This window comes from Phanerochaete carnosa, assembly GCF_000300595.1.
Source record: "Phanerochaete carnosa HHB-10118-sp unplaced genomic scaffold PHACAscaffold_12, whole genome shotgun sequence".
In the NCBI taxonomy this organism is placed as follows: domain Eukaryota; kingdom Fungi; phylum Basidiomycota; class Agaricomycetes; order Polyporales; family Phanerochaetaceae; genus Phanerochaete; species Phanerochaete carnosa.
The window spans coordinates 720,848-742,794 of NW_006767639.1; the positions used below are offsets into that span (position 1 = coordinate 720,848).

Below are 21,947 nucleotides of genomic sequence, written 5' to 3' on the forward strand. Positions count from 1 at the left end.
GCTGCGCTAGTTGAATCATCGTTCGAGACCAGGGACGAACAGAGACGCTTACAAGATGTGAAAGATGCTCCCCGAGCTCTCGGGGACTTCGACACATGGATCATCAATCTTGCTGAGGTACTCGAGCCATGCCTCCTCAATCCTGGTGGCGTCTGCTCCTGAACCATGTATTGCACGGACCTCCTCGCCGTTGATTTTGATGGGATTAGGGCAGATCTTCTCCCAGTGAGCTTTAGCAATGGCTCGCGGGGTAGTATCGTCGTCAGCAAAGGGTCCCCCTACGATAGGACCTAGTACTGAGGGTGAGTCGACGAGCTAACCCATTAGGCGGAGAGAGACCAACCGGATATCACAGCAGATAGTGGTATACGCGAGGGTATCCATCGTTTGTCGTCAAACATAGAGTAGGGAGGACCGTGTTTATCCCAGGTATAATCGTCAAAGACATATCTAGAGGAATGTTATCAGTCTAGGTCAGGCTGCAGAGGAATATATAATATATGCACGTTCGTCCAGACCGGTGGGTCAGGTGTGCCGTCATAACCATGTCCTGCATAAAGTTGCCCCATCCCGACCCTGTACGCCAAAGTTCAGCGGTCGCTCGTATACACCTGCAAAAGGCGACGCTCACAAGAAGTATGGCTAGCAACCCAGAGGTACTTCTGCCCGTCGGCAAACGGATCCTTGACATGGTGCTGGGGCAACGCGAGCTCCGCCTTCCTGAACTCGGGGTACAGCGGCGGCAGCGGCTTCGGCCCGAAGAGCACCGCCAGCACCCTCGTCCGCCAGATCCACGAGCGCTTCGGGACGAACACGAACAGAGCTGCGAGCGCGATGGCGGCCACGAGAACGACGACGAAGAGCGTCGCGATGACGCACCGCCGCCACACCCGCCAGCGCAGGTAGTACTGTACGCGGGCCTTGACGTGGCCAGAGGCGCCGGCACGCTCCGTGGTCGGCAGGAGCTCGTAAAGGTTCGAGTCTGTCCGCCGGAACGCGTTCGCGAGACGGGCCAACATTCGATGGAGGGGCGGACTGGGGAAGGGGAGATCAGAGTGGAGGGCTGTGCGTCCCGGCATGCAGCCATGAAATACCGCGCACATCTCCCATTTTCGCAGTTCCAGGGCGTCATGGCCTAGACTAGCCGCCATTGAACTAGCTAACATCTCGACGAGCGCTGCCCGCTTATTGAGATGCTAAGCTGGTGGTCTGCCGTCATCTCGAGCTGCGTCTTACAGTCCTGTTAACGTTGTCGGAGAACAGACTTTTTGAAGCCGTGCTTGTCAGCGATCACGGCCGAGAATCGTGCATTCGACTCTGTCGTGCAAGAGAAGCTGCAGACTGGCCTGAAAGTTATATTTGATCTAATTTAATAAAAATAAACAAGTAGACAAATTCTTTAGTTTACTTATAAATAAAATAATAAACCACTTTGTTATTATTTTTATAAGAAATTTTTAACTAGATTTTGAATGTGGTGTGGCAGCCTGGGAACGGACGGGCCGGCACCGCATGACTAAGGAATCAGCGTTAATTAACGACCGGTGAAGCGCCTGATGTAGCAGCCAATGAAATGCTTAACTCGACACGACTGCATGCTACGCGATAATCAGAAGTCCGGGCGATAATTTACTCGACGCTCGTCATTCTTGTACCAAAGCTCCGCCAGCCCTGCATCCTCGATCTCTCTCGCGAGTGCCTCATGTGCAGCCTGGTAACGCTCTATGTCGCCACTCTGAATGCTGAGATCCACTCCCGAGTCATCCGTAGGCTTCCAATGCACCTTCATGATCGCACGAACGTCATCTGGGCTGACCGTCGGAATGGTATCAGGACGCTCCCGTTTCTGAGTCCACCACTGCCGGCTGTAAGCGACGGACTTTGCGTATTCGAGGCATATCTCGTTCGCCTTCGCGATACCCATGTGGGGCTGCCGCACGCCATGATCAGCAAGCTGCAGTAGAATTACTACACCGCGTGGCTGACCTCAAGGAATTGCGCCATTTTTTGGGTGACTCCCGACTCACTGTATCTGTTGGTGTAGACTCCGATGTTTGTAGGGATCATTTGTATCATGGCGCATAACTGCTTTGCCAAACCGCCGCTGAACTCGGCAACCTCGAGGTGATTGTCCCAGCAGCCTGTCGCATAAAGAACATAACGACCCACGTGACTGTCCGGCCCAGCCTCCAAGCAGCCCGATAAAGTCCTGAACGACACTAAAGTGGTCAGGCATCCAGACGCGAGACGACCATTTCCCTTGGACCAGTCCACGTGATAGAGAGGATCGTTGCAACGCCTGTCGTCAAGAAGAAACTCACCAAACGTGGCATGTAGAGGGACCACGCGACCATAATGGTCGATTAACAGAACAGAGCGCAGACGGTCCACCATCGCAACAACGTCGTTCTCGGACAGTTCATGCCCAAGTAACGCCATGGCACCAGAAGCTAAAGGATATCTCTGGAGCACGATGGAGGTCAAGAGCGAGCGCAGACGTTCTTGACGAGGATTGGACGCGCGAAGGTCTTCTGGGGGGAACGCGGAGCGCAAGACTTGGAGGTAAAGAGCATCCAGAGGCGAGAGTCCTGCTCCTCCTGCTGTCAGAAGTAGCTCGAATTGCTCTTCCGGATGATCACGGTACGAGTCCAAGAACCGGACGGCAATGTGCGCATAGATGAATACGCCACCCGCACGTATAATAAGGCGTTCGAGAACGTCGGGGTTGTCGCGGATGAAAGCACCGTACTGGGGGATCCTGGGTATCGTGTCTTCAAGATAGTACCTGACATCGCCTTCCTATTCCTCGAGAGTGTCATTCAGGCTCTGATGATGCACGATGTGTGCTACTTCCAGAGATGTGAGTACGGACATGACGTGAGGCTCAGGCCGCGATGTGGCGAACACCTGCACCTAGGGCAACGTGCGAGTAAGCTCGAGCACAAATCTGAGCAAATTGCGCATCAGATCGCGCTCCTTGCATTCGTCTAGCCCGTCAATGACAAGGATGACCGGTGTCTCGCTGGGTATGGAGGCGCGGGCGAGTGGATCTCGGAGTAATTCTTCGAACGTGTGTTGCATTTGCTGGCGGTCTCCATGTTTGCGATACTCTCGCGCGGCGTCGACAACGCATGGCCAGAGTTTAGGCTGGGATAGCGCAAGTTGGTGCGCAAGAGTGGAGAAGAACAGGCAAGTCGACTAGAGATCTCCGCTGCTCCTCACAAAGAAGAACGATGCACCTAAAGCAAGCCGTCCCAGTTTGTCGAGACGTCTTGTAGAGGAATCAAGCACACGAGAGAAAGTGTGGAATGAGATAATTAATTGTACGAGGCGAATGACGTGCATATATACATTAGGAGAACAAAGCTACGAGACCTAAACAATACAGAGCGAGAGACGTGTGCCACTGCGCCGCGGACAAAGGGGGTGGCGCCAAAGCACACACCACAAAGCCTCAAATGACAAGGCGTGAGCCTCTCGGTTGTCGGGTGCGCCAAACGCAAACTACGACAAGACGTGTGCAGAACTGGTGGGCGATGGAAGACTTCCCCAGGACGGCGCCTCCAGTGAGAACATAGAACCGCCTTGGGTCGTCTTGAGGGAATCGGCCGTTGGACCACGCGTCCAGCTCATCGAAGAGTTCCTCCCGAGTCCCGTCCATGAACTCACTATTGAGCTCGTCTACAGATCGGTACCCTGCGGGGGCCCAAGAGATAGAGTCGATAACCTTCTGTTCCTCTTCAGGAACAATGCACAATCGGTCAGCCTTGAGTATTTGCGATGATAATGCATGCTAAGTGTAATGCTTACCTGACTCCTTGAGTGCATGTCGTATCTCCTGCATGCTAAGGCATGAGGAGTGAAAAATCTCCTCAGGATAGTACGGCACGCACCTTAGCATAGTGCACGATATCGCTGAGCACATTTTCGATGGAAATTTGGCCACGGAGCTGAATGGATACCACACGTGAATTCATTCAGCGAGCTGCTGTATCCTCCGCGACTGTGTATACCTTGAACATCTGAACAGCATCTGTCATCGCATCCTTCATGTCCGATAGGATAGCTTCGTTTCGCGATGCAAACAGGGAGCCCTTCAGGAAGCCTATAACCCCATCTCCACCTTTGAGTTCTTTTGTACGCTCACGAAGCTTGACAATGGTGCTGCGGTGGTCGTTTGAAAGTTGAGATGGGCTCAATGTGCTGTGGTACGAGCCGAGTAATGTGCGCACCTCGACAAGGTCTGCAATCGCAGCTGAAGCTCTTCAGATTGCGCGATACCATCGACCAGTGTTTTCTTGACCCGCTCGTCCCCGCAAGAGCTGTTAACTGCGGTGCTCGCCTTCTTCACTATCTCCATTAAGGCAGCATCTAACGCTTTGGCCTTGCTGATGTAAGCGTCCCGTGCGTCGTTATTCGCTCTCACATCCTATGAAAGGGAGCATCCAGCAATCAATACACAAAATTTATCTGGATTGCATCTCGCCTAACTTCACCCACCTTGACTCTATCGACAATAATCTTCGACCCTTTGGCTATCAGCGCCAAACCCGAAATCGGTACCAGCTCGAGAGCACTTTCCGTGAACTCAAGAACAGGTGCCGCATTATCCAGTGCGACGTCCGCGATCTCTTCGCGACGAGACATGCGTCGTCAACGTCGAATCGAGTTCGCGGAGCCGGCCCAGCCTTTCACACGAAGCACATACGTGCTCTACGTGCTTCTTTTCACTCGAGCCCTCCACTACCCCCCCCCCCCCCCCCCCCCCCCCCCCCCCCGGCGCCTAAACATGTCTGCACATAAGACTCGGAAACTCGCGCGAGAGATCGAGAATGCGGGGCTAACGAAATTGTGGTACAAGGAGCGGGATCCAGACTACTACATAGTAGATCATCGGCCAGATTTCCGGTTGTCGAATATAAGATAGTGAACACCGCGCGCCCTTCGTGCTCAACGTCGCCGCTCCACCACGCATCAAACTCATGATTGACGGCCAGTATGTCCTTTGACGGTTCGTCATAATGTGCTCACACACTCAATGCGTTTGCAGATAATGAGATGTACGAGCGTTGGTACATCTCGAGCTAAGCGATGCAGAGTCTTATGAACTCGAATCTTCTCTAGACTCGGCGCGGAGTCGAAGGAATGCTATGAGTCCTGGTGGCAAGTTCCATGGAAGTTCGCGCACAATGAACCCTACATGAGGCACATGAATGCTCTACGTACTTCTTTTTCCTTTAGCCCTCTACCACCATCCTGCTAACCAAGAGCTGAGAAGTCGCGGGGAAGGTCAATATCTGTATCCAATATTAGCAACTTTACAGTAACGTCCTAGGCGATTTTCCAACACACCAATTCCGCACTTCTGTACGAATGTGACGCCAAGGTATTTCTATCAGGCCTTGATGTGGCGACATAGTAAACCTAATAAAGTGAAGCGCCGGCCCTTTGGCGATACGAATGCTTCCAAGTTAGATTAATCCACAACCCTGAGAACCTGTCCTCTCCATAATAGCTATTATAACCCAATATTGAACTCTGGCATCCCACTATGAAGGACGCAGTTGTCGGAAGGTGTACCAGGAGGGCGGACCCGACAACATAGGTTATAAGGTTTGATGCTGAGCTGACAGACAAACCTCAAAGTTCGAAGTCCGAACTCACATCAATTTGTACTCATCGGTCCATGGGCCAAAACGTTCAGCTTCCGCTGACCTCCTGCAAAGTCCAGACAACCATACAGCACCGCAACAAGGAGCCTTCACAAACGACCTATACAGTGGCGACCAGGCGTGGACATACACGTCAATATTGATCGCTGACCAAGTCGCAAAACCCAGTGAGCCTCTAGGCAAGTCGGGATGGTGGCATGCCTGTTCGCAACCGGGATCCGCGGACTGGCCCGCACTTTCTGTTCACGGGATCCATCTTCCTTGCGATGAGCGGCTGCTTGTCGTCGCGATTTGGCACACGTCCACGTCGTGAACTGGCTCTGTCGGGCCATATGTACACAGCACGCGCCTTACTAATGTGGCAACATGGGGTCCGACGGCCGTGCCCCCAATCGAGCCTACCACATCCTGGTCGTGTCTGGAGCGAGTCTCCGGACCACGCGCAGCATCGCGATGTTCGATGTCATGCTTGAGAACTGCCCACGACCGGACACGTCAGCTCTAAGCGCGAACAGATAGATGGGATAGATGAGGACGCACGCCGTTGCCCACGAACACCTGCGCACGCTCCCCGATGAGCATGTCTATCGCCTGCGAGACGTGCTTCTCCTCAGGCGTGAGCACCATGTCGCGGCTCGTCGCGACATGCTCCCACGCGTGCGCCCGCCGGAGCGCGGCCTTCAGGTCCGTGAGCCACTCGTGGTCGCCGTTCGTCATGACGTAGACGTTCCTGAGCCCGTGCCCGGCTGCACTCGCGCGCACTTCCTCGACCTTCTCGATGATCTGCTCGATCGTCGGCAGACACCGCCGCATATAGACAGGCACGCTCTCCTCAGTGGGGCCGTCCGGTTTGACCCACTGGTCGGGGAGCTCGGGGAAGCGATTGAAGGCGTTGAAGTTTGCGCCCCAGTGGCACAGATCCGGGCAATGCTGGACAAAATCGCCTCGACGCAAGTGGAGCGCAAGTAAACCATCGAGCGAGGTGTAGGGATCGGCGCAGTGTGGGCATGCAGGGTCGGAGATGGACGGCTGGTGCAACGTAACTGGCGAAAAGAGGTGTCGGTTGGCTTCGAAGCCCTGGTGGGCTAACGTCGACCAGCCGAACAGCGTAAGGATGGGTGATGCTGAGAGCGACGGCCAGATAGGCAGCATTTCGTCCTTGTTTCCAAACATGCTACGCAAACTGAGTCGCTACCTAGAACAACGAATGTAAATAGACGCTTACAAGACGTGGAAGATGCTCTCCGACTTCTCAGGGACTTCGACACATGGATCGTCGATCTTGCTGAGGTACTCAAGCCATGCCTCCTCAATCTTGGCGGCGTTTGCTCCTGGACCATGCATCGCACGGATCTCCTTGACGTTAATTTTGGTGGGATTAGGGCAGATCTTCTCCCAGCGAGCCTTAGCAATGGCCCGAGGAGTAGTATCGTCGTCGGCGAAGGGACCCCCTACGATAGGGCCTTGTACTGAGAGTGAGCCGACAAGCTAAATCGTTGAGCAGAGACGTCACAAACCGGATATGAAAGCAGATAGTGGTATACGTGAGGGCATCCATCGTTTATCGTCGAACATAGAGTATGAGGGGCCGTGTTTGTTCCAGGTATAATCGTCAAAGACATGTCTAGAGGGATGCTGTCAGTCTGTATCAGGCTGTAGAAAGTATATAATATATGTACGTTCGTCCAGACCGGTAGGTCAGGTGTGCTATCATAATCATATCCTGCATATAGTTGCCCCATCCCGACCCTGTACGCCAAGACTAAGCAGCCGCTTGTATATATGCGCCAGGGCGACACTCACAAGATACGTGGCTAGCAACCCAGAGGTACTTCTGCCTGCCGGCGAAGGGATCCTTGACATGGTGCTGGGGCAGCGCGAGCTCCGCTTTCTTGAACTCTGGGTACAGCGGCGGCAGCGGCTTCGGCCCAAAAATCATCGGAAGCCAGATCCGGGTGTACTTTGGGAAGAACACGAACGGAGCTGTGAGGAGAACGGTGACGAAGAGCGTCGTGATGGCGCACCGCCGCCACACCCGCCGGCGCAGGAGGTGTTGTGCGCGGGCCTTGCCGTGGCCAGAGCTCGGCAAGAGCTCGTAGCTCGAGCCCGTCCACCGGAACGCATTCGCGAGACGGGCCAACATCTATAGCAGAGTGGGGGGGGGAAATCAGAGTGGAAGGCTGCGCGTCCCCGAACACGCTGCCATGAAATACCGCGCACATCTTTCATTGTTCAGTTCCAAAGCGCCATGGCCAAGAACGCCTGACTTAAACTTTGCGACGAAGCACTGCCCGCCTGTGATGCTGCGGTAGTAACCTGTCGTCATCTTGGGCTGCACCTCTGGGTCGCCCCTCTGTTGCAGATCGTCGAACAACAGAAGTTCTCAGGTCGTGCTTGCCAGCGATCGCGGTCGAGAATTGTGCATTCAACTCCATCGTGCAAGAGAGGTCACTGGCTGGGGGCGGGCGGGTCAATACCGCATGACTAGAGAATCAACCTCACGGTGGCGCCGGCGAAGCTCCGCCGGAGCCAGTCTGATCCAGCCATCCTAGGACGCCCACAGCTAGTACCCACGACCGGAGCCTATCAGCAAAAAAATAAACGGAAGGGTGGCGATATAAAACTTTAGATCGCACCCCACCGCAGATATATCGCAAAGTATCGGTCAGGATCGCGTCGCTTTATGTCGCGGTTAGAACGCTCGAGGTGCGATCCATCGCGGCCATTGCGACTCTTTGAGCCTACTTCTTCGCCGATGTTGCTAAGACTCGGAAACCACCACATATATGATAATCAGAAGTCTACAATGGGGTCCGGATACTCTTGCTCGTACCACAGCTTTGCCAGCCCTGCATCCTCGATCTCTCTTGCGAATTTCTCGTGCATGGCCTGGTATCGCGCTATGTCGCCGCTCTGAATGCTGAGGTCCACTCCCGAGTCATCCGTGGGCTCCCAATGCACCTCCATGGTCTCCGAGACATCAATTGGTTCGACCACCGGACTGGTATCAGGGCGCTCCCGTTTCTGAGTCCACCACTGCCGGCTGTAGGCAACAGACTTTGCGTATTCGACGCATATCTCGTTTGCCTTCGCGATACCCATGTGGGGCTGCCGCACGCCATAATCAGCAAGCTGCAACATAACTGCTAGACTGTGTTGCCAACCTCAAGGAACTGCGCCATACTCGCGGTAACCCCCGACTCACCGAAATTGCTGGTGTAGACTCCGATATATGCAGGGATCATTGGGACCATGGCGCACACCTGCTGGGCCAAGCTGTCACTGAACTCGGCAATCCCGAGGTGATAATCCCAATTTCCTCTCGCGTAATAAACGTAGCTGCTCAAGTGACTGTCCAACCCAGCCTCCAGGCAGCCTAAGAGCGTGCGGAACGAAGTTAACGCCGTCAGGCACGCAGACGCGAGACGAGCATGTCCCTTGGATCGGTCCACATGATACAGCGGGTCGCTGCAACGTTTGTCGTCAAGGAGAAACTCGCCAAACGTGGCATGCAGTGGCCGCACAAGACCATCTTGGTCGATCAACAGGATAGAGCGCAGGCGGTCTACCATTGCAACGACGTCGTTCTCGGATAATTCATGCCCAAGTAATGCAATGACGCCGGGAGCAAGGGGATGTGTCTGGAGCACGATGGAGGTCAAGAGCGAGCGCGAACGTTCTTGACGGGGATTAGACACGCGAAGGTCTTCTGGGGGGAACGCGGAGCGCAGAACCTGCAGGTAAAGGGAATCCAGAGGCGAGAGCCCTGCTCCTCCTGATGCAAGAAGTAGCTCGAATTGCTCTTCTGGACGATCGTGATATGAGTCCAGGAACCGGGCGGCAACGTGTGCATAGATGAATACACCACCCGTGCGTATAATAAGGCGTTCGAGAACGTCGGGGTTGTCGCGGATGAAAGCACCGTACTGGAGGATCTTGGGTACCGTAGCTTCAAGATAGTGTCTGACGTCACCTTCCCACTCCTCAAGGGTGTCGTTCAGGCTCCGGTGATGCACAATACGGGCCACCTCCGGAGATGTGAGTACGGACATGACGTGAGGCTCAGGCCGCGAAGTGGCAAACACTTGCAGCCAGGGTAACGTGCGAGTAAGCTCGAGTACGAATCCGAGCATGCTGCGCATCAGATCGCGCTCCTTGCACTCGTCCAGTCCGTCAATGACAAGGATGACTGGTGTCTCGCCGGGAATGGGGGCGCGGGCGAGCGGATCTCGGAGCAACTCCTCGAATGCGTGTTGCATTTGCTGGCGGTCTCCATGCTTGTGATACTCTCGCGCGGCGTCGACAATGTGAGGTCGGAGTGTAGGCTGGGATAGCGCAAGTTGGTGCGCAAGAGTGGAGAAGAATAGCCGAGTCGACTCGAGATCTCCGCTGCCCCTCACAAAGAAGAACGATGCGCCTAAGGTAGGCTGTCCTGGCTTGTCGAGACGTGTGCAGAACTGATGGGCAATGGAAGACTTCCCCAGACCGGCACCTCCAGTGAGAGCATAGAACCGCCTTGGGTCGTCTTGAGGGAATCGGCCGTTGGACCACGCGTCCAGTTCGTCGAAGAGCTCTTCCCTAGTTCCCTCCATGAATTCGCTTTTGAGCTCGTCTACAGATCGGTACCCTGCAGGTGCCCAAGAGATGGAGTCGATAACCTTCTGTTCCTCTTCAGGAGCCACGGGCAATCGGTCAGTCTTGAATATTTGCGATGATATTGCATGAAAGTATGCTTACCCGACTCCTTGAGTGCATGTCGTATCTCCTGCATGACTTGTCATGAGGAGCGAGGTCCTCTCAGGACGGTATGGCACGCACCTTAGCATCGTGCACAATATCGCTGAGCACATTTTCGATGGAAATTTGGCCACGGAGCTGGAGGGATATGCATGAATTCACTCTGCGAGCTACAGATCCTTGGCGACCGCACACACCTTGAACATTTCAACAGCATTCGCCATTTCGTCCTTCATATCCGAGAGGATAGCTTCGTTCCGCGATGCGAACAGAAAGCCCTTCAGGAAGCCTATAGCCCCATCTCCACCTTTGAGCTCCTTCGTACGCTCACGAAGTTCGACAATGGTACTATAGTGGTCATTTCAACGATGAGAGGGATTCAGTGTACCGCGACACGAGCCGAGTCATGTGCGCACCTCGACAAGGTCTGCAGTCGCAGCTGAAGCTCTTCAGATTGCGCGACGCCATCGACTAGTCTCTTCTTGATCCGTTCGTCCCCGCCAGAGCTGTCGACTGCGGTGCTTGTCTTCTTCACCAATTCCATGAGAGTAACATCTAACGCTTTGGCCTTGCTGATGAAAGCGTTCCGCGCGTCGTTGTTCATTCTCGCATCCTGTAAAAAGAGGTGTTCATCAATCAGTGTACAAGATTTCGCCGCGCTGGACTGCACTCGCCAAACTTCACTCACCTGGACTCTATCGACAATAATTCCCAACCCTTTGGCTATTAGAGCCAAACCTGGAATCGGTACAAGCTCGAGAGCACTTTCCGTGAACTCAAGAACGGGTGCCGCAGTATCCAGTGCGACGTCCGCGATCTCTTTGCGACGAGTTCGCCAAGGCATGCTCAGTCGAAAGAGGTGGTTGTAGAGGGCTAGAGGAACAAGAAGTACGTAGAGCACGCATGTGCCTCGCGTGGGGGCTCATCGTGCGCAAACTTTCATAGAACTTCTCACGAGGACTCGATCCTGTTTACAGACGGTCACCATTTTCCGACGGGCGTCCGAGTCAGCGCGCTAGACAGTCGGTACTGCCATGAGCTTCATATACACGTTGTAACTGTGATAGTGCACTGGCATGTGGATGTTGCAGTTGAAGCTTGAAGTTCTATCTCTCTTTAGTTATCAGCTCGTGTGTATACTGTCTTAAGACTCTAACCTAGATAAGAAAGTATGCTCTACCTAGGAGGGACGAAGGGAACAATGGCAGTGTCCATGGGGAAGAAAGCATGCAAGTACTACTATACACATATTGTAACGTTATACCGTTCCTGCTCACCATAAGAATTAGTCTGGAACTCTGTTAGCTAGGCAGAGAACACTGGGTCATGCAGTCCAACAAACTGTGTGGACCATGCTGTATTCTAGATGTGCGAGAGCGAGCTGTATTAGTAGAAAGAGGGCATATTACATAAGCAGAGGCGTGAAAAAGGTAAGTCTGCGCGGGCAGGCGTGCATACATACTCCTATTCCGAGCCCTTGTACCACAGCTCTGCCAGCCCTGCGTTCGCGATTTCTCCCGCGAACGTTTCGTGCGCAGCTTGGTATCGCGCTACGTCACCGCTCTGGACGTTGAGATCCACCTCCGACTCAATCCAGAGCTCTGTAGCCTCATGGATATCATCTAGGCTGATTGTCGGAACAGCATTAGGATCCATGCGCTTCTGAGTCCACCACTTCCGACTGTAGGTGACGAACTTTGCGTATTCGACGCATATCTCGTTTGCCTTCGCGATATCCATGTGTGGCTGCCACATACTACAGTCAGCAAGTCTCAGCAGATTCAAAATCGCACTTTGCTAACCTTCAGAAATCGTGCTATCGACGCGGGGACTCCTATTTGAAAGAATGTGGAGCTGTAGACGCCCATATATGCAGGTGTCGCTTGTATCAGGGCCTGCACCTGCTCCGCCAAACCGTCGCTGAACTCGGCATTTTGGAGGTGCTCGTCCCAACCCCGCCTCGCGTAATAAACACAGCTACGTAGGTGACTGCCCGGTCCAGTCTCCCAGTAGCCTGATAAAGTTCGGGGAGAAGTTAACACAGTCAGACATCCAGACGCAAGACGAGCATGTCCCTTGGATCGACCTATGTGGTACAGCGGATCGCTGCAACGCTTGTCGTCAAGAAGAAACTCGCCAAAAGTGGCATGTAGGGGCACCACGCAGCCAGAATGGTCGATTAACAGGATAGAGCGCAAGCGATCCACCATCGCAACGACGTCGTTCTCGGATAGTCCAAGTCCAAGTAATGCGATGGCACCAGAAGCGATAGGTTGCAATTGGAGCGCAATGAAGGTCAAAAACGAGTGGAGGCGTTCTTGGCGGCGACCGTTGGCGCGGAGATCATCCGGTGGAAATGCTGATTGCAGGATCTGGAGGTAAAGAGCATCCAAGGGCGTGAGCCCTGCTCCTCCCGATGCTAGAAGGAGCTCGAATTGCTCTTCTGGACGATCGCGATATGTATCCAGAAATGTTACGACAATGCGCGCATAGATGAAAACGCCAGCCGCGCGCTGGATGAGGCGTTCGAGAATGTCGGGGTTATCGCGGACGAAGGTATCGTATGGGGGAATCTTGGGTATCGTGAATTCAAGGTAGCGCTTGACGTCGTCGTTCCACTCCTCGAGGGTATCATCCAGGCTACGGCAGTGCACAATGGAGTGAAACTCAGCGGACCGGAGTATTGCTACGATATGCGGCTCCAGTCGTGACGCGACGAACAATCGCAGCCAAGTTACCAAGCGAACTAAGTCAAGCATAAATCGCAGGAGATCGGGTAGCAGGTCTCGTTCCCTACACTCGTCCAGGCCGTCGATCACGAGAATGACCGGCTTCTGCCCGATGGTGGTGGTGTTGGTCAATGGTTTTCGGAGGAGTCCTTCGAAAGCGTATTGCATCTGCTGCCGATCACCTTGTTTGAGATATTCCCGCGCAGCCGCAATGATATGAGGCCGGAGAGCGGGCTGGGATTGTGCAAGCTGGTGTGCGAGGGTGGAGAAGAAGGCACGAGTCGAATCGAGACCTTGGCGACCGCGTACGAAGAAGAACGACGCGCCTAGGCAGGATTGGCGTCGCGCCGCACCATCAAGGCGCTTACAGAGTTGGTGAGTAATGGAGGACTTGCCCACACCAGCGGCTCCACCGAGGAAGTAAACTGGCTTCGGATCGTACTCAGGAAAGCTGCCGTCCGCCCATTGGTCTAGTTCTTCGAAGAGTTCTTCCCGGGTGCCATCCATGAACTCGCTCTTGAGCTGATCCACAGAGCGATACCCCGCTGGGGCATGGAAAATAGAATCGACAACCCGCCGTTCCTCTAGATAAGGTGGCTGCACAGTGAGCCATACACAACCATGGCAATGCAATATCTTTTCCTAACCTTCCTCCCTGAAGGCCTTGCGAAGCATCTTATGCGCTGATGTTGAGACCGAGCTCGTTACGTTTAGAGTGGATATACCACCCACCTTTGCCTCATTCACAGCATCGTTGAGCACCATTTCTATGGAAACTTGTCCGCGGAGCTAACAGGACATTGTGAATATACTGACGTCACATTTAGATGGTACGCCGAGGCTTCACGGACCTTGAACATCGCGACAGCCTTCGCCATGGCGTCCCTCATTTTAGACAGGGTAGCCTCATTTCTAGAGGCATAAATGACGCCTTTGAGAAACCCGCGGAAACCACTCCCGCTCTTGAGGTCCCCTGAAGACTCCCGAAGTTCACCGATCGAGCTGCGCCGCCATCAGCGCCAGTAAAGATTCAGATAATCGAAAACGTACTTCAATAACGCCTGTGTTCGTACTTGAAGCCCCTCAGAGCGCACAATGCCATCCAGTAGTTTTTCCTTGTCGAAGGTGTCTCCATCGTAATCTTTTACAGCCGTCTGCGTCTTCGTCAAGATCTCTCTAATGACCGCGTCCAACGCCATGACTTCCTCGTTAAACGCGCGGAACGTGTCGTCGTTTGTTCGAGCATCCTGTAGGCAGAATCGTCCCATACCGTGTCAGCGGTATGCCTCTCAATGAGTAATCGTGAACGACATACCCTGACTCTGTCGACGACGGCCACCAACCCCTTGGCTATGTAAGGTAGACCCGGCACCGGGGCGAGCTCCAGAATGTTCTCCGCCAATTCGAAAAATGGCTTCGCATTATCGAGTGCTACATCGATAAGCTCCGCACGACGACTCTGACTGGCGGGCATTGCAGCGTTTGTGCCATGTCTGATACCAGAGTCTGACAGCCGATTGATAGGCTCGCCGCGGTGAGCTTGGCTAGCTTGCATAGTATGCGAGATCGGTAGTATTGGTTTGAGGATTGAGGCCTGAGGTCTGAGGAGGGGAGGAAGGAGTTGCGGGTGTGAGACTGGGATGCAGGGAGCCCACTAACATCGTGGATGTTAAGCTTCCCGTACCGCCAAACGCCTTCATCATCTTCCCCACAGTCACATGCTACAGCTCGCAGAAAAATGGTAAACAACCCCAAAGCAACGTACAGAACGAAGATGCCGCAAAATCAGCCAGTAGAAGCCTTGTGGTTAAGCGGGATAGACTCACCGTCCAGGTACGCTTTACATTGGCTGACCGGCAGGGGTAGTGATGTTCGGGCCAGGCCTCAAAGCCCGCGAGCCCGCTAAGCCTGGCCCAAAAAGCCTGGCCCTAGCCAAGCCTGGCAACGGGCTCAAGGCCGGGCTCGGGGCGAGATCAAGCCTAAGCCCGGCCCGGAAGCCCATCACCAGCTCCAGTGCTGCTCCCTGTATTCAGAACAAGACGGTAGCAACATAATATACACGTACAAGGAGAGTAATGGCGTTTGGGACTGGACAGTCTCTGCCGAGCATGGTTGTGCGTTGCGACCTGGCATCCGCTGTAGGCGCCCGCTCGTGAACCACCTGACTCGTTGAGCGGCTGTATGCACTCTGGAGACTGTACTTTGGTGAGCACATGCAATGGTAACCCAGCACACACAATTAAACTCACTTTTCGTGACATTTGAATGTCTACGGTGTGGTAGGCATGCCCGGACTTTGAGCCCAAGCCGCCGGGCTCGCACATCACTACACGAGAGTCAACCGCCTGCCTGGTACCAGTCTCTAAATTTCTTTAAAACGCGTAAGTCAAGCACAAAACGCATGATATACATGCACCGCATACAACGAGAGCTACACTCACCATGCGAAGATTAACGTTGGCACAGGGCGAGATTATCATAGGCGCTTGAACCAGATAGCGACACTGATTCGGTGATCGGCCGGTGACTTCAAGTCAAAGCAAAAGTAGAGAACGAGGATATGGTGGTATGCCACCTCAGCTACAAAACGTATGGCAACGACTATCATCGCTACGGGGGATCCCTATTCATGAATAGGGCGTGGCAGGCACGACATCCACCAGCCTTGTACAAATTTCTTAAAGTAGTTCTTCGGATAAAGTACAGCAAGTCCTATGCGATTTTCAGAACGATCACACCGCGCACTCACTCGTCATCTTCGCGCACCCAGCCACGAGACCTCTCGACCGCGCGCTGCCAGCCGGCCCACTTCTTGTCGCGATACTCTTTCGTCGTCTGCGGCTTGAAGATCGCGCTGCCGGCCGTGTTGACCTCGTGCAGCGTCTCGGGGCGCGCAATGTCCCAGCCAAAAAGACGCACGGCGCTGCCCGCGAGGAGTGCGCTTCCGAGCGCAGTGCTCTCGCGCATCTCGGGCCGCACGATCTCGCACCCGGCGAGGTCCGCGACGACCTGCATGACCATGTCCCCGTTCGTCATCCCGCCGTCGACCTTCATCTGCGGCAGGTCCACGCCCGAGTCGACCTTCATGCTCTCCGCGACGGCGCGCGTCATGAACGCGTTCGCCTCGAGCATCGCGCGTACCACGTGCGCCGGCTTCGTGGCCGTCGATATGCCTGTGCCGATGAGCCAGGGATCACGAGCACAGAGCGTCAGTCGACTCACCGATGATCATACCAGTCGCGGATGAGTCCCAGTAGGGCGCGAACAGACCGCCCATGGCGGTCACGAAGTAAACTCCTCCGGTATCAGCTACCTCAGCGGCAAGGATATTGACGTGCGGGGCGGTCGGGACCAAATGCATCGAGTCACGGAGCCAATGGATGCCGCTGCCGGCAACACCAACTGGGCACAGAAGTCAGCGGTTGACACGTAAGAGATAATAGGAATCGGACGCACTAGATCCCTCGAGACAGTACACCGGCTTGCTGTTGGGGCCGTTCTGGTACGCGACGGTGCTCAGAAGGCCGGCGTTGCTCTCGACGATTTCCTCGCCCGTACAGAAAAGGAGGAACGCGCCGGTGCCATACGTGCACTTAGCCTCGCCCTGGCGGAGACACTTGTTGCCGACAAGCGCGGCCTGCTGGTCGCCCGCAAGACCAGCGATCTCGACACCCTTGAGCGCGCCGTATTTGATCTTGCCGTACACCTCGGACGAGGATACGAGCCTCGGGAGGATGTTCTCCTTGAGGTCGAAGAACTCGAGCAGCACGGGGTCCCACTTGAGCGAGCGCAAGTTGAGAAGGAGCGTGCGCGACGCGTTTGTGACGTCGCTGACGTGCACGCCGCCCTGTGCGCCGCCGGTGAGGCGGTAGACAATCCAGGATTCGACGGTCCCGAAGCAGAGATCGTCCGCGTCGTAGGCCTTCTTGACGTTCGCCCACTTGGAAGCCACCTTCTCTTCGTCGGGGTCTGCCCAGGCGTCGATCATCCAGCGGATCTTGAGCGCGGAGAAGTAGGTCGAGAGGGGCAGGCCGGTGCTGTGGAGGAAGGCATCAGTCACGCGACTCGCGCAAAGAGACGCAAAGATGCGCACAGCTTGCGGAGGGCCTTGAGAGCATCCTCGCCCTTGTGGACCTTGCCCTCGTACGGGACGCCTCGCTCCCTGGCATGGTTCTCGTACTTGGTGACGAGGCCCATGACGCGAGTGTCGTCCCAGACGATGGCGTGGCTGACGGGCTTGCCTGTCTTGCGGCTCCACAGAACAGTCGTCTCACGCTGATTCGTAATGCCTGATGATAGGGTTGATAGAGGTGAGAACGGGGGAAAGAATGACGACTGATGAGAACGCACCGATGACCTTGACGCTCTCTTTTGTCCAGCCCTGTTCCTCGAGCTCGGCGCAGGCCTTTTCGATGCAGGCGTCGCAGCTCTCCATTATCTGGTCCGCATCGTGTTCGTGCCATGAACTCCGCGGGTAGTACTGCTTGAACTCCATTTGGTGCGAGGCGACAACGTTGGCATAGCTGTCGAAGATCATGAACCGCGTCGACCTGTGCGAGTATCAGCCTCCGCAGCCGTGCGCAGAAGAGGGGAACGCACGTAGTGCCGCAGTCGAGAGAACCGACAAACTCGCCATGTCTGAGGTGGGACGCCATGTTGTCCTTGGTGGATGTCTTCTCGAGAAACGTAGGAGAAGAAAATTGGATCGCTATGGTCGTGGAGTGCCCGCTTTTTATTGTGAGGCACTATGTCAGACAGGGGTACGTCCAGGGCCTTGTGACCGGGCTCGTACGCGATGGCATTCCGCTATCATATGCCTCCTATGTGATGAGGGGAAAGAGGCCTCTCCGGCCCGCGCGCCCTGCGCTTCCGGGCTCCTTCCGTTTTGCTGCGTCTGGCATTACGCGCCCGGCCATGAAACTCGCTCGAGACCGCGATCAGGGCATCCCAGTGCGCGCAATATCTCTTCCTCAGGGGGCGTCGGCGACGTTTTATAGGCTTCAAAAGTCTTTCGTGCGCGAAAGAGAAGCGAAGAGGGCTTCAGGAAGAGTCGGTGATCAAAGAACCCGCCTCGCTGTGTGAAGAACCGCCTGGAGAGGGGAAGCCTTGACCTTCCCCCGCACTCCTTTTCATTTTACACTTCCGTGTGGATGTACGGCTCAACGATCATCCTGGAAATATGTCTCCTCGTGGCCCCTGTCGTGTACCCCGAACGCGACCCCGCGGGGAAGGCGATCTGAGACTGACTTGTCCAGAGCAGATTCTGGGATGACGATCGACAACGCACAGGAGATATCGCTGCGAGTCTGCGACCCATGCTCGTTGCTGCGTCAACTGACCTGGCGAACGTGACCGTGCACTGGACTTGGTAGCTCTGGACCAGATCATCGGTCTGGCTACGGCACCCCGCATATCACCTACTCGATTGCAACGCAGCTATGAGACAGTATGGTCCGGCCTCGTATCAGCATAAAGGGAGGAGTTTCGCAAGATCCGTCCAATTGTCGGTCTCCAGATCTCGGGATCCTGCCCATTGGCCCACCATGGTCTATGGGAGTTGTTCAAAGGGTGTTAGGTGAGAATGGTGAGCAAACTGCAGTGTTTCGCGTGACGTCACGCGTTTCTAGTATCTCCGTAAGGCTCAGGAGAGCCCAACAAAGGGTCACGGCAGCTTTAAAGCTACATCTTAGACTAGTTATCCACGGCTTTTGGAGGAATTGAAGTGTGGAAGACACCGTGCGTGCGAAGTCAGTTGCCGGCAAGTAATCGGCCATATTATGCCATAATACAATACAATCTGCATGGCTTTGTACATGGCAGAATATCTCACAGAATGTTGATGTTTACGAATGAGAAAGACTTGTTTATGTGCTGGATCGTCAGAATGCAGGTACGGGAAAATCACCCTTCTGCCATTTTCACCAAGAAATCAAGACATAACTTATGAAACCCCCGTTAATTTCATTCCAGCCATCCCAATATCTTCGCTGCCGCCGTCATCGCCATTAGTAGGGGCACCCACAACGATTGGAGCACGTCCACGCTGCTCGCGATCCCAGTAGCGGTCGCCTCAGATAAGCCTAGCGCCGGCGCCGGCGGCGTGCCGTCCTTGTCACTCATGGCCAGTGCGACTTCCGACAGCTGCGCGAGCCCTGACGATGGCAGGGACGCGTGGGTCACCAAATACGCCTTTTTCTGGCAGAAAATCGGCGAACATGCGCGGTGCGACAGGTTTAAAACGCACCAGAAACATATCGTCGACTATATTACTCGGTGGACCGGACGATGCCGTCGTGTTCTTCGAGCTGCTCAGCCTGAAGAACGCCCCAGCGCACACATCGTCGTCGAGCTGGAACAGCCGAAAGTCGGCCGGGGAGACGGCCACGAGATGTTGCTCACACCGGAGCGCATCGAGATACGCACCAGGCAAAAATCAGCCCAGTGTGATGTCTGCAGAGGCGAGAGATGGCGTGCAGAATGCCAAGTGGCCTGTACAGTTTCCCGTCCCCGCCGCGCTGCCTGGGATCACAGCATAGAGCTGCTGGATGACGGCAGACGGCCCACTGACCGACTGAATGCGAGGACAGGTTCAGTGAGGCGCCCTGTACTTCTACCCTGCACGCTCAACGTCAGCCACCGCCGTCGAGGCCCGCGCACCAACCATCTCGAGCGTCCAGAACCCCCTGTACTCCTGGGCTGTCAATCTTGCCTGTGCAGTGCTCCCACTGGCCGCGCAGGGGCTGAACGCCCCGCCGGGCTCGGCTGCGTGGGGTCCGCTGTTGTTCACGAAGCACGTCAGCTGGAACGGCGCCACCACCGGCGCGTCGAGCGTGCCTGAGCCCTGCGCGGCGTTGCGCGATGCCCACGAACGCGAGACCGAGCAAGCCCGAGATGGGCGTGGTTGAGGAGCGTGTATGTGCGCGCGTCAGCAGGTGCGGCAGGAAGGTGGCGCCGCGGAAGCACACCAAAGACTTGCTCCGCCACCTCGAAGCCCGCGAACTAGACGATATCCTCGCTGCGCGGCGCTGCGGCACTTGATGCCGAATGACGTATCTATGAGTGTATGATGGGGACCCTGCCCGCGTGTGCGCGTTGTCCCGGTGTTAAGTGTCCGAAGGCCTGGACGGAGTAGCCGCGCAGGCAGCGGTACAGTACCGCATCAAGGTAAGACAAGGACGCCGCGGAGGATGCAAATGCCGGGTCACCGGCGGAGAACGTTTAATAGATAGACAAAAACGATGCGTTATATGGAGGCGGTGCAGTGAATAGACGACCCGCCGGCGGTGGCAACGCGCCCCTGAGGAAATGACAGGCGCCCAAAGGAAGTTGCGAAGCGACCGACGAAACAATTGGCGTTGAGAGTTAGGGCAAAAGGTGCGGGTTAGCCACATGGAGGGAGAGCGATAAGTGAGAATGCGGTGCATGCAGCTAGAGAAGTAAACGCACGAGATGGATCGGGCAGGCAGGCTCGCGCATCGTCGGACGCCAGCCACAGGTCTCTGCAATCACGACGAACCAAGGTGGCGGGCAGTGTTCATCCGTAAACAACAGGGGTGCAAAAGGATTCCAACCCTTACGCAGAGCCTGTGTCCAAAATGACATCGAAGGACGTCGGAAGCATCCCAACGGCGATAGAGCCAAAATAGCTGTGAACCAGACCGCACACGGTCAGAACAACGACGTCTCTCAGACACAGGTGTTCCACATACCTGAAGTCTGCATTCTGAGAATGCCGACCCACACAAGCGTCAGCAAAGATCCCTGGTGGAGATTAAACTTCAGGTTAAGCTTGCACCCCGATTCCGCAGACCCTCCTGCCGAGAGTCGATCTGGCATCTCCGATGTTTGTATTTCGCGAATTTCTGGGCCGGAGCCCACAATTCCCATTAGATTGCATTCCAAACAGGGCGGGGGTCACTGCCGCTGGAGGCTGAGGTGCTGCCAAGGACTATTCACGTTAGACGCAGGTAGTCCCAGGCATCTTGCAACTAAAGAAAAGACGAGAAAAGTGAATATGACCAATCGTCTCTGAAACGGATAGCATAGACGAACATAAAAAAGCTAGCGATGGCGGCTTTGCTGTCAATTACATGCCCCCGACAGCGTCGTAACGCCGTCGCAGAAGTTTAGCCCTGGTGAGGCGAGGGTAGCGCGCCCAATTGTTCAAAGCACGCCTGCAAGGCAACATCTGTAAACCTAGAGCTGCGATAGCGCGATGCCAGCGAGCGACTTATCATCTATTACAGTTCAAAACACACCTCTACGACTCAATTTCTGCCAGCGCGTTGCAGCGGGAGGCCCGTCCATACGACGAACTGGGCGACGGCAAAACAATAGAGAGAGAGAGAGAGAGAGAGAGAGAGAGAGAGAGAGAGAGAGAGAGAGAGAGAGAGAGAGAGAGAGAGAGAGAGAGAGAGAGAGACAAGAGCGGCCATGGCCAGCCCGACCACGCCGAAGACGAGTGCCAGTGCATGCTTGCACTTGAGAGTTGGGAGCGGCAGTTAGGACCAGCAACAAGGATGCTTTGGTAGAATTCTAGGCTTGATTGCTGTTTGGACTTCCTGATATTGAGCAGTTCATGACAGAATGTTCGTGTGTTTTGCTTCGCCCGGATATGACCTCCCTGCGAGGGCCTGCATATCTTCTTAGACTGAAGGTATTGTTTTTCAGACGTAGTGTGGTTCCTTTTGGGGTCGGGTGTGGGGGCTGTTACTTATGCGGCCGATTCTCAGCACTTTTACCCTTTTTCTCTTTTTGATTGTGGGTATAGTAAGCTGATTTGGGAAGACTCTGTGTTCAAGTGCTCGTT

At 55.0% G+C, this 21,947-nt stretch overlaps 6 protein-coding genes across 6 annotated transcripts; all 6 read right to left on the minus strand.

Moving 5' to 3' along the window:
* Positions 1-48: 48 nt before the first annotated feature.
* Positions 49-1,019, minus strand: PHACADRAFT_200992 (uncharacterized protein; the record flags this gene model as incomplete). Its single annotated transcript, XM_007401276.1, has 4 exons — positions 49-290; positions 344-450; positions 507-576; positions 632-1,019. 4 exons carry the CDS (start codon positions 1,017-1,019, stop codon positions 49-51), a joined length of 807 nt encoding a protein of 268 aa, XP_007401338.1.
* Positions 1,020-1,609: 590 nt separating this feature from the next.
* On the minus strand, positions 1,610-4,647 carry PHACADRAFT_200993 (uncharacterized protein; the record flags this gene model as incomplete). The annotated part of the gene is made up of 8 exons (XM_007401277.1): positions 1,610-1,930; positions 1,987-2,799; positions 3,506-3,738; positions 3,811-3,838; positions 3,894-3,950; positions 4,014-4,164; positions 4,233-4,429; positions 4,501-4,647. The coding sequence occupies 8 exons, from the start codon at positions 4,645-4,647 to the stop codon at positions 1,610-1,612; spliced, it is 1,947 nt and encodes a 648-aa protein (XP_007401339.1).
* A 1,201-nt stretch (positions 4,648-5,848) lies between these two features.
* PHACADRAFT_264717 (uncharacterized protein) lies at positions 5,849-7,815 on the minus strand (the record flags this gene model as incomplete). Its single annotated transcript, XM_007401278.1, has 6 exons — positions 5,849-6,148; positions 6,213-6,846; positions 6,898-7,135; positions 7,190-7,296; positions 7,352-7,421; positions 7,476-7,815. 6 exons carry the CDS (start codon positions 7,813-7,815, stop codon positions 6,071-6,073), a joined length of 1,467 nt encoding a protein of 488 aa, XP_007401340.1. The 3' UTR covers positions 5,849-6,070.
* Positions 7,816-8,818: 1,003 nt separating this feature from the next.
* PHACADRAFT_105915 (uncharacterized protein) lies at positions 8,819-11,253 on the minus strand (the record flags this gene model as incomplete). Its single annotated transcript, XM_007401279.1, has 5 exons — positions 8,819-10,330; positions 10,506-10,547; positions 10,607-10,757; positions 10,826-11,022; positions 11,098-11,253. 5 exons carry the CDS (start codon positions 11,251-11,253, stop codon positions 8,819-8,821), a joined length of 2,058 nt encoding a protein of 685 aa, XP_007401341.1.
* Positions 11,254-11,612: 359 nt separating this feature from the next.
* Positions 11,613-14,763, minus strand: PHACADRAFT_264720 (uncharacterized protein). The gene is made up of 7 exons (XM_007401280.1): positions 14,454-14,763; positions 14,189-14,385; positions 13,990-14,140; positions 13,871-13,927; positions 13,786-13,813; positions 12,212-13,722; positions 11,613-12,155 (listed from the first exon to the last, which is right to left on the minus strand). Exons 1-7 carry the CDS (start codon positions 14,691-14,693, stop codon positions 11,874-11,876), a joined length of 2,466 nt encoding a protein of 821 aa, XP_007401342.1. The 5' UTR covers positions 14,694-14,763; the 3' UTR covers positions 11,613-11,873.
* A 1,002-nt stretch (positions 14,764-15,765) lies between these two features.
* PHACADRAFT_264722 (uncharacterized protein) lies at positions 15,766-17,679 on the minus strand. Its single transcript, XM_007401281.1, has 5 exons — positions 17,489-17,679; positions 17,232-17,427; positions 16,595-17,175; positions 16,361-16,540; positions 15,766-16,311 (listed from the first exon to the last, which is right to left on the minus strand). The coding sequence occupies exons 1-5, from the start codon at positions 17,673-17,675 to the stop codon at positions 15,884-15,886; spliced, it is 1,572 nt and encodes a 523-aa protein (XP_007401343.1). The 5' UTR covers positions 17,676-17,679; the 3' UTR covers positions 15,766-15,883.
* Positions 17,680-21,947: the final 4,268 nt, after the last annotated feature.

Excerpts from the sequence above, each read along its gene's own strand:
- PHACADRAFT_264722 (XM_007401281.1), bottom strand. The coding sequence starts at position 17,675 with ATGATCTTCGACAGCTATGCCAACGTTGTCGCCTCGCACCAAATGGAG. Across the intron at positions 17,176-17,231 it reads CTCAAGGCCCTCCGCAAGCT|CACCGGCCTGCCCCTCTCGA; the intron begins GTGCGCATCTTT and ends CTTCCTCCACAG. Across the intron at positions 16,312-16,360 it reads CGCGACTGGTATGATCATCG|GCATATCGACGGCCACGAAG; the intron begins GTGAGTCGACTG and ends TCATCGGCACAG.
- PHACADRAFT_264720 (XM_007401280.1), bottom strand. The coding sequence starts at position 14,693 with ATGCAAGCTAGCCAAGCTCACCGCGGCGAGCCTATCAATCGGCTGTCA. Across the intron at positions 13,814-13,870 it reads ATGCTGTGAATGAGGCAAAG|ATGCTTCGCAAGGCCTTCAG; the intron begins GTGGGTGGTATA and ends TCAGCGCATAAG. Across the intron at positions 13,723-13,785 it reads CAAGGCCTTCAGGGAGGAAG|AGGAACGGCGGGTTGTCGAT; the intron begins GTTAGGAAAAGA and ends CACCTTATCTAG.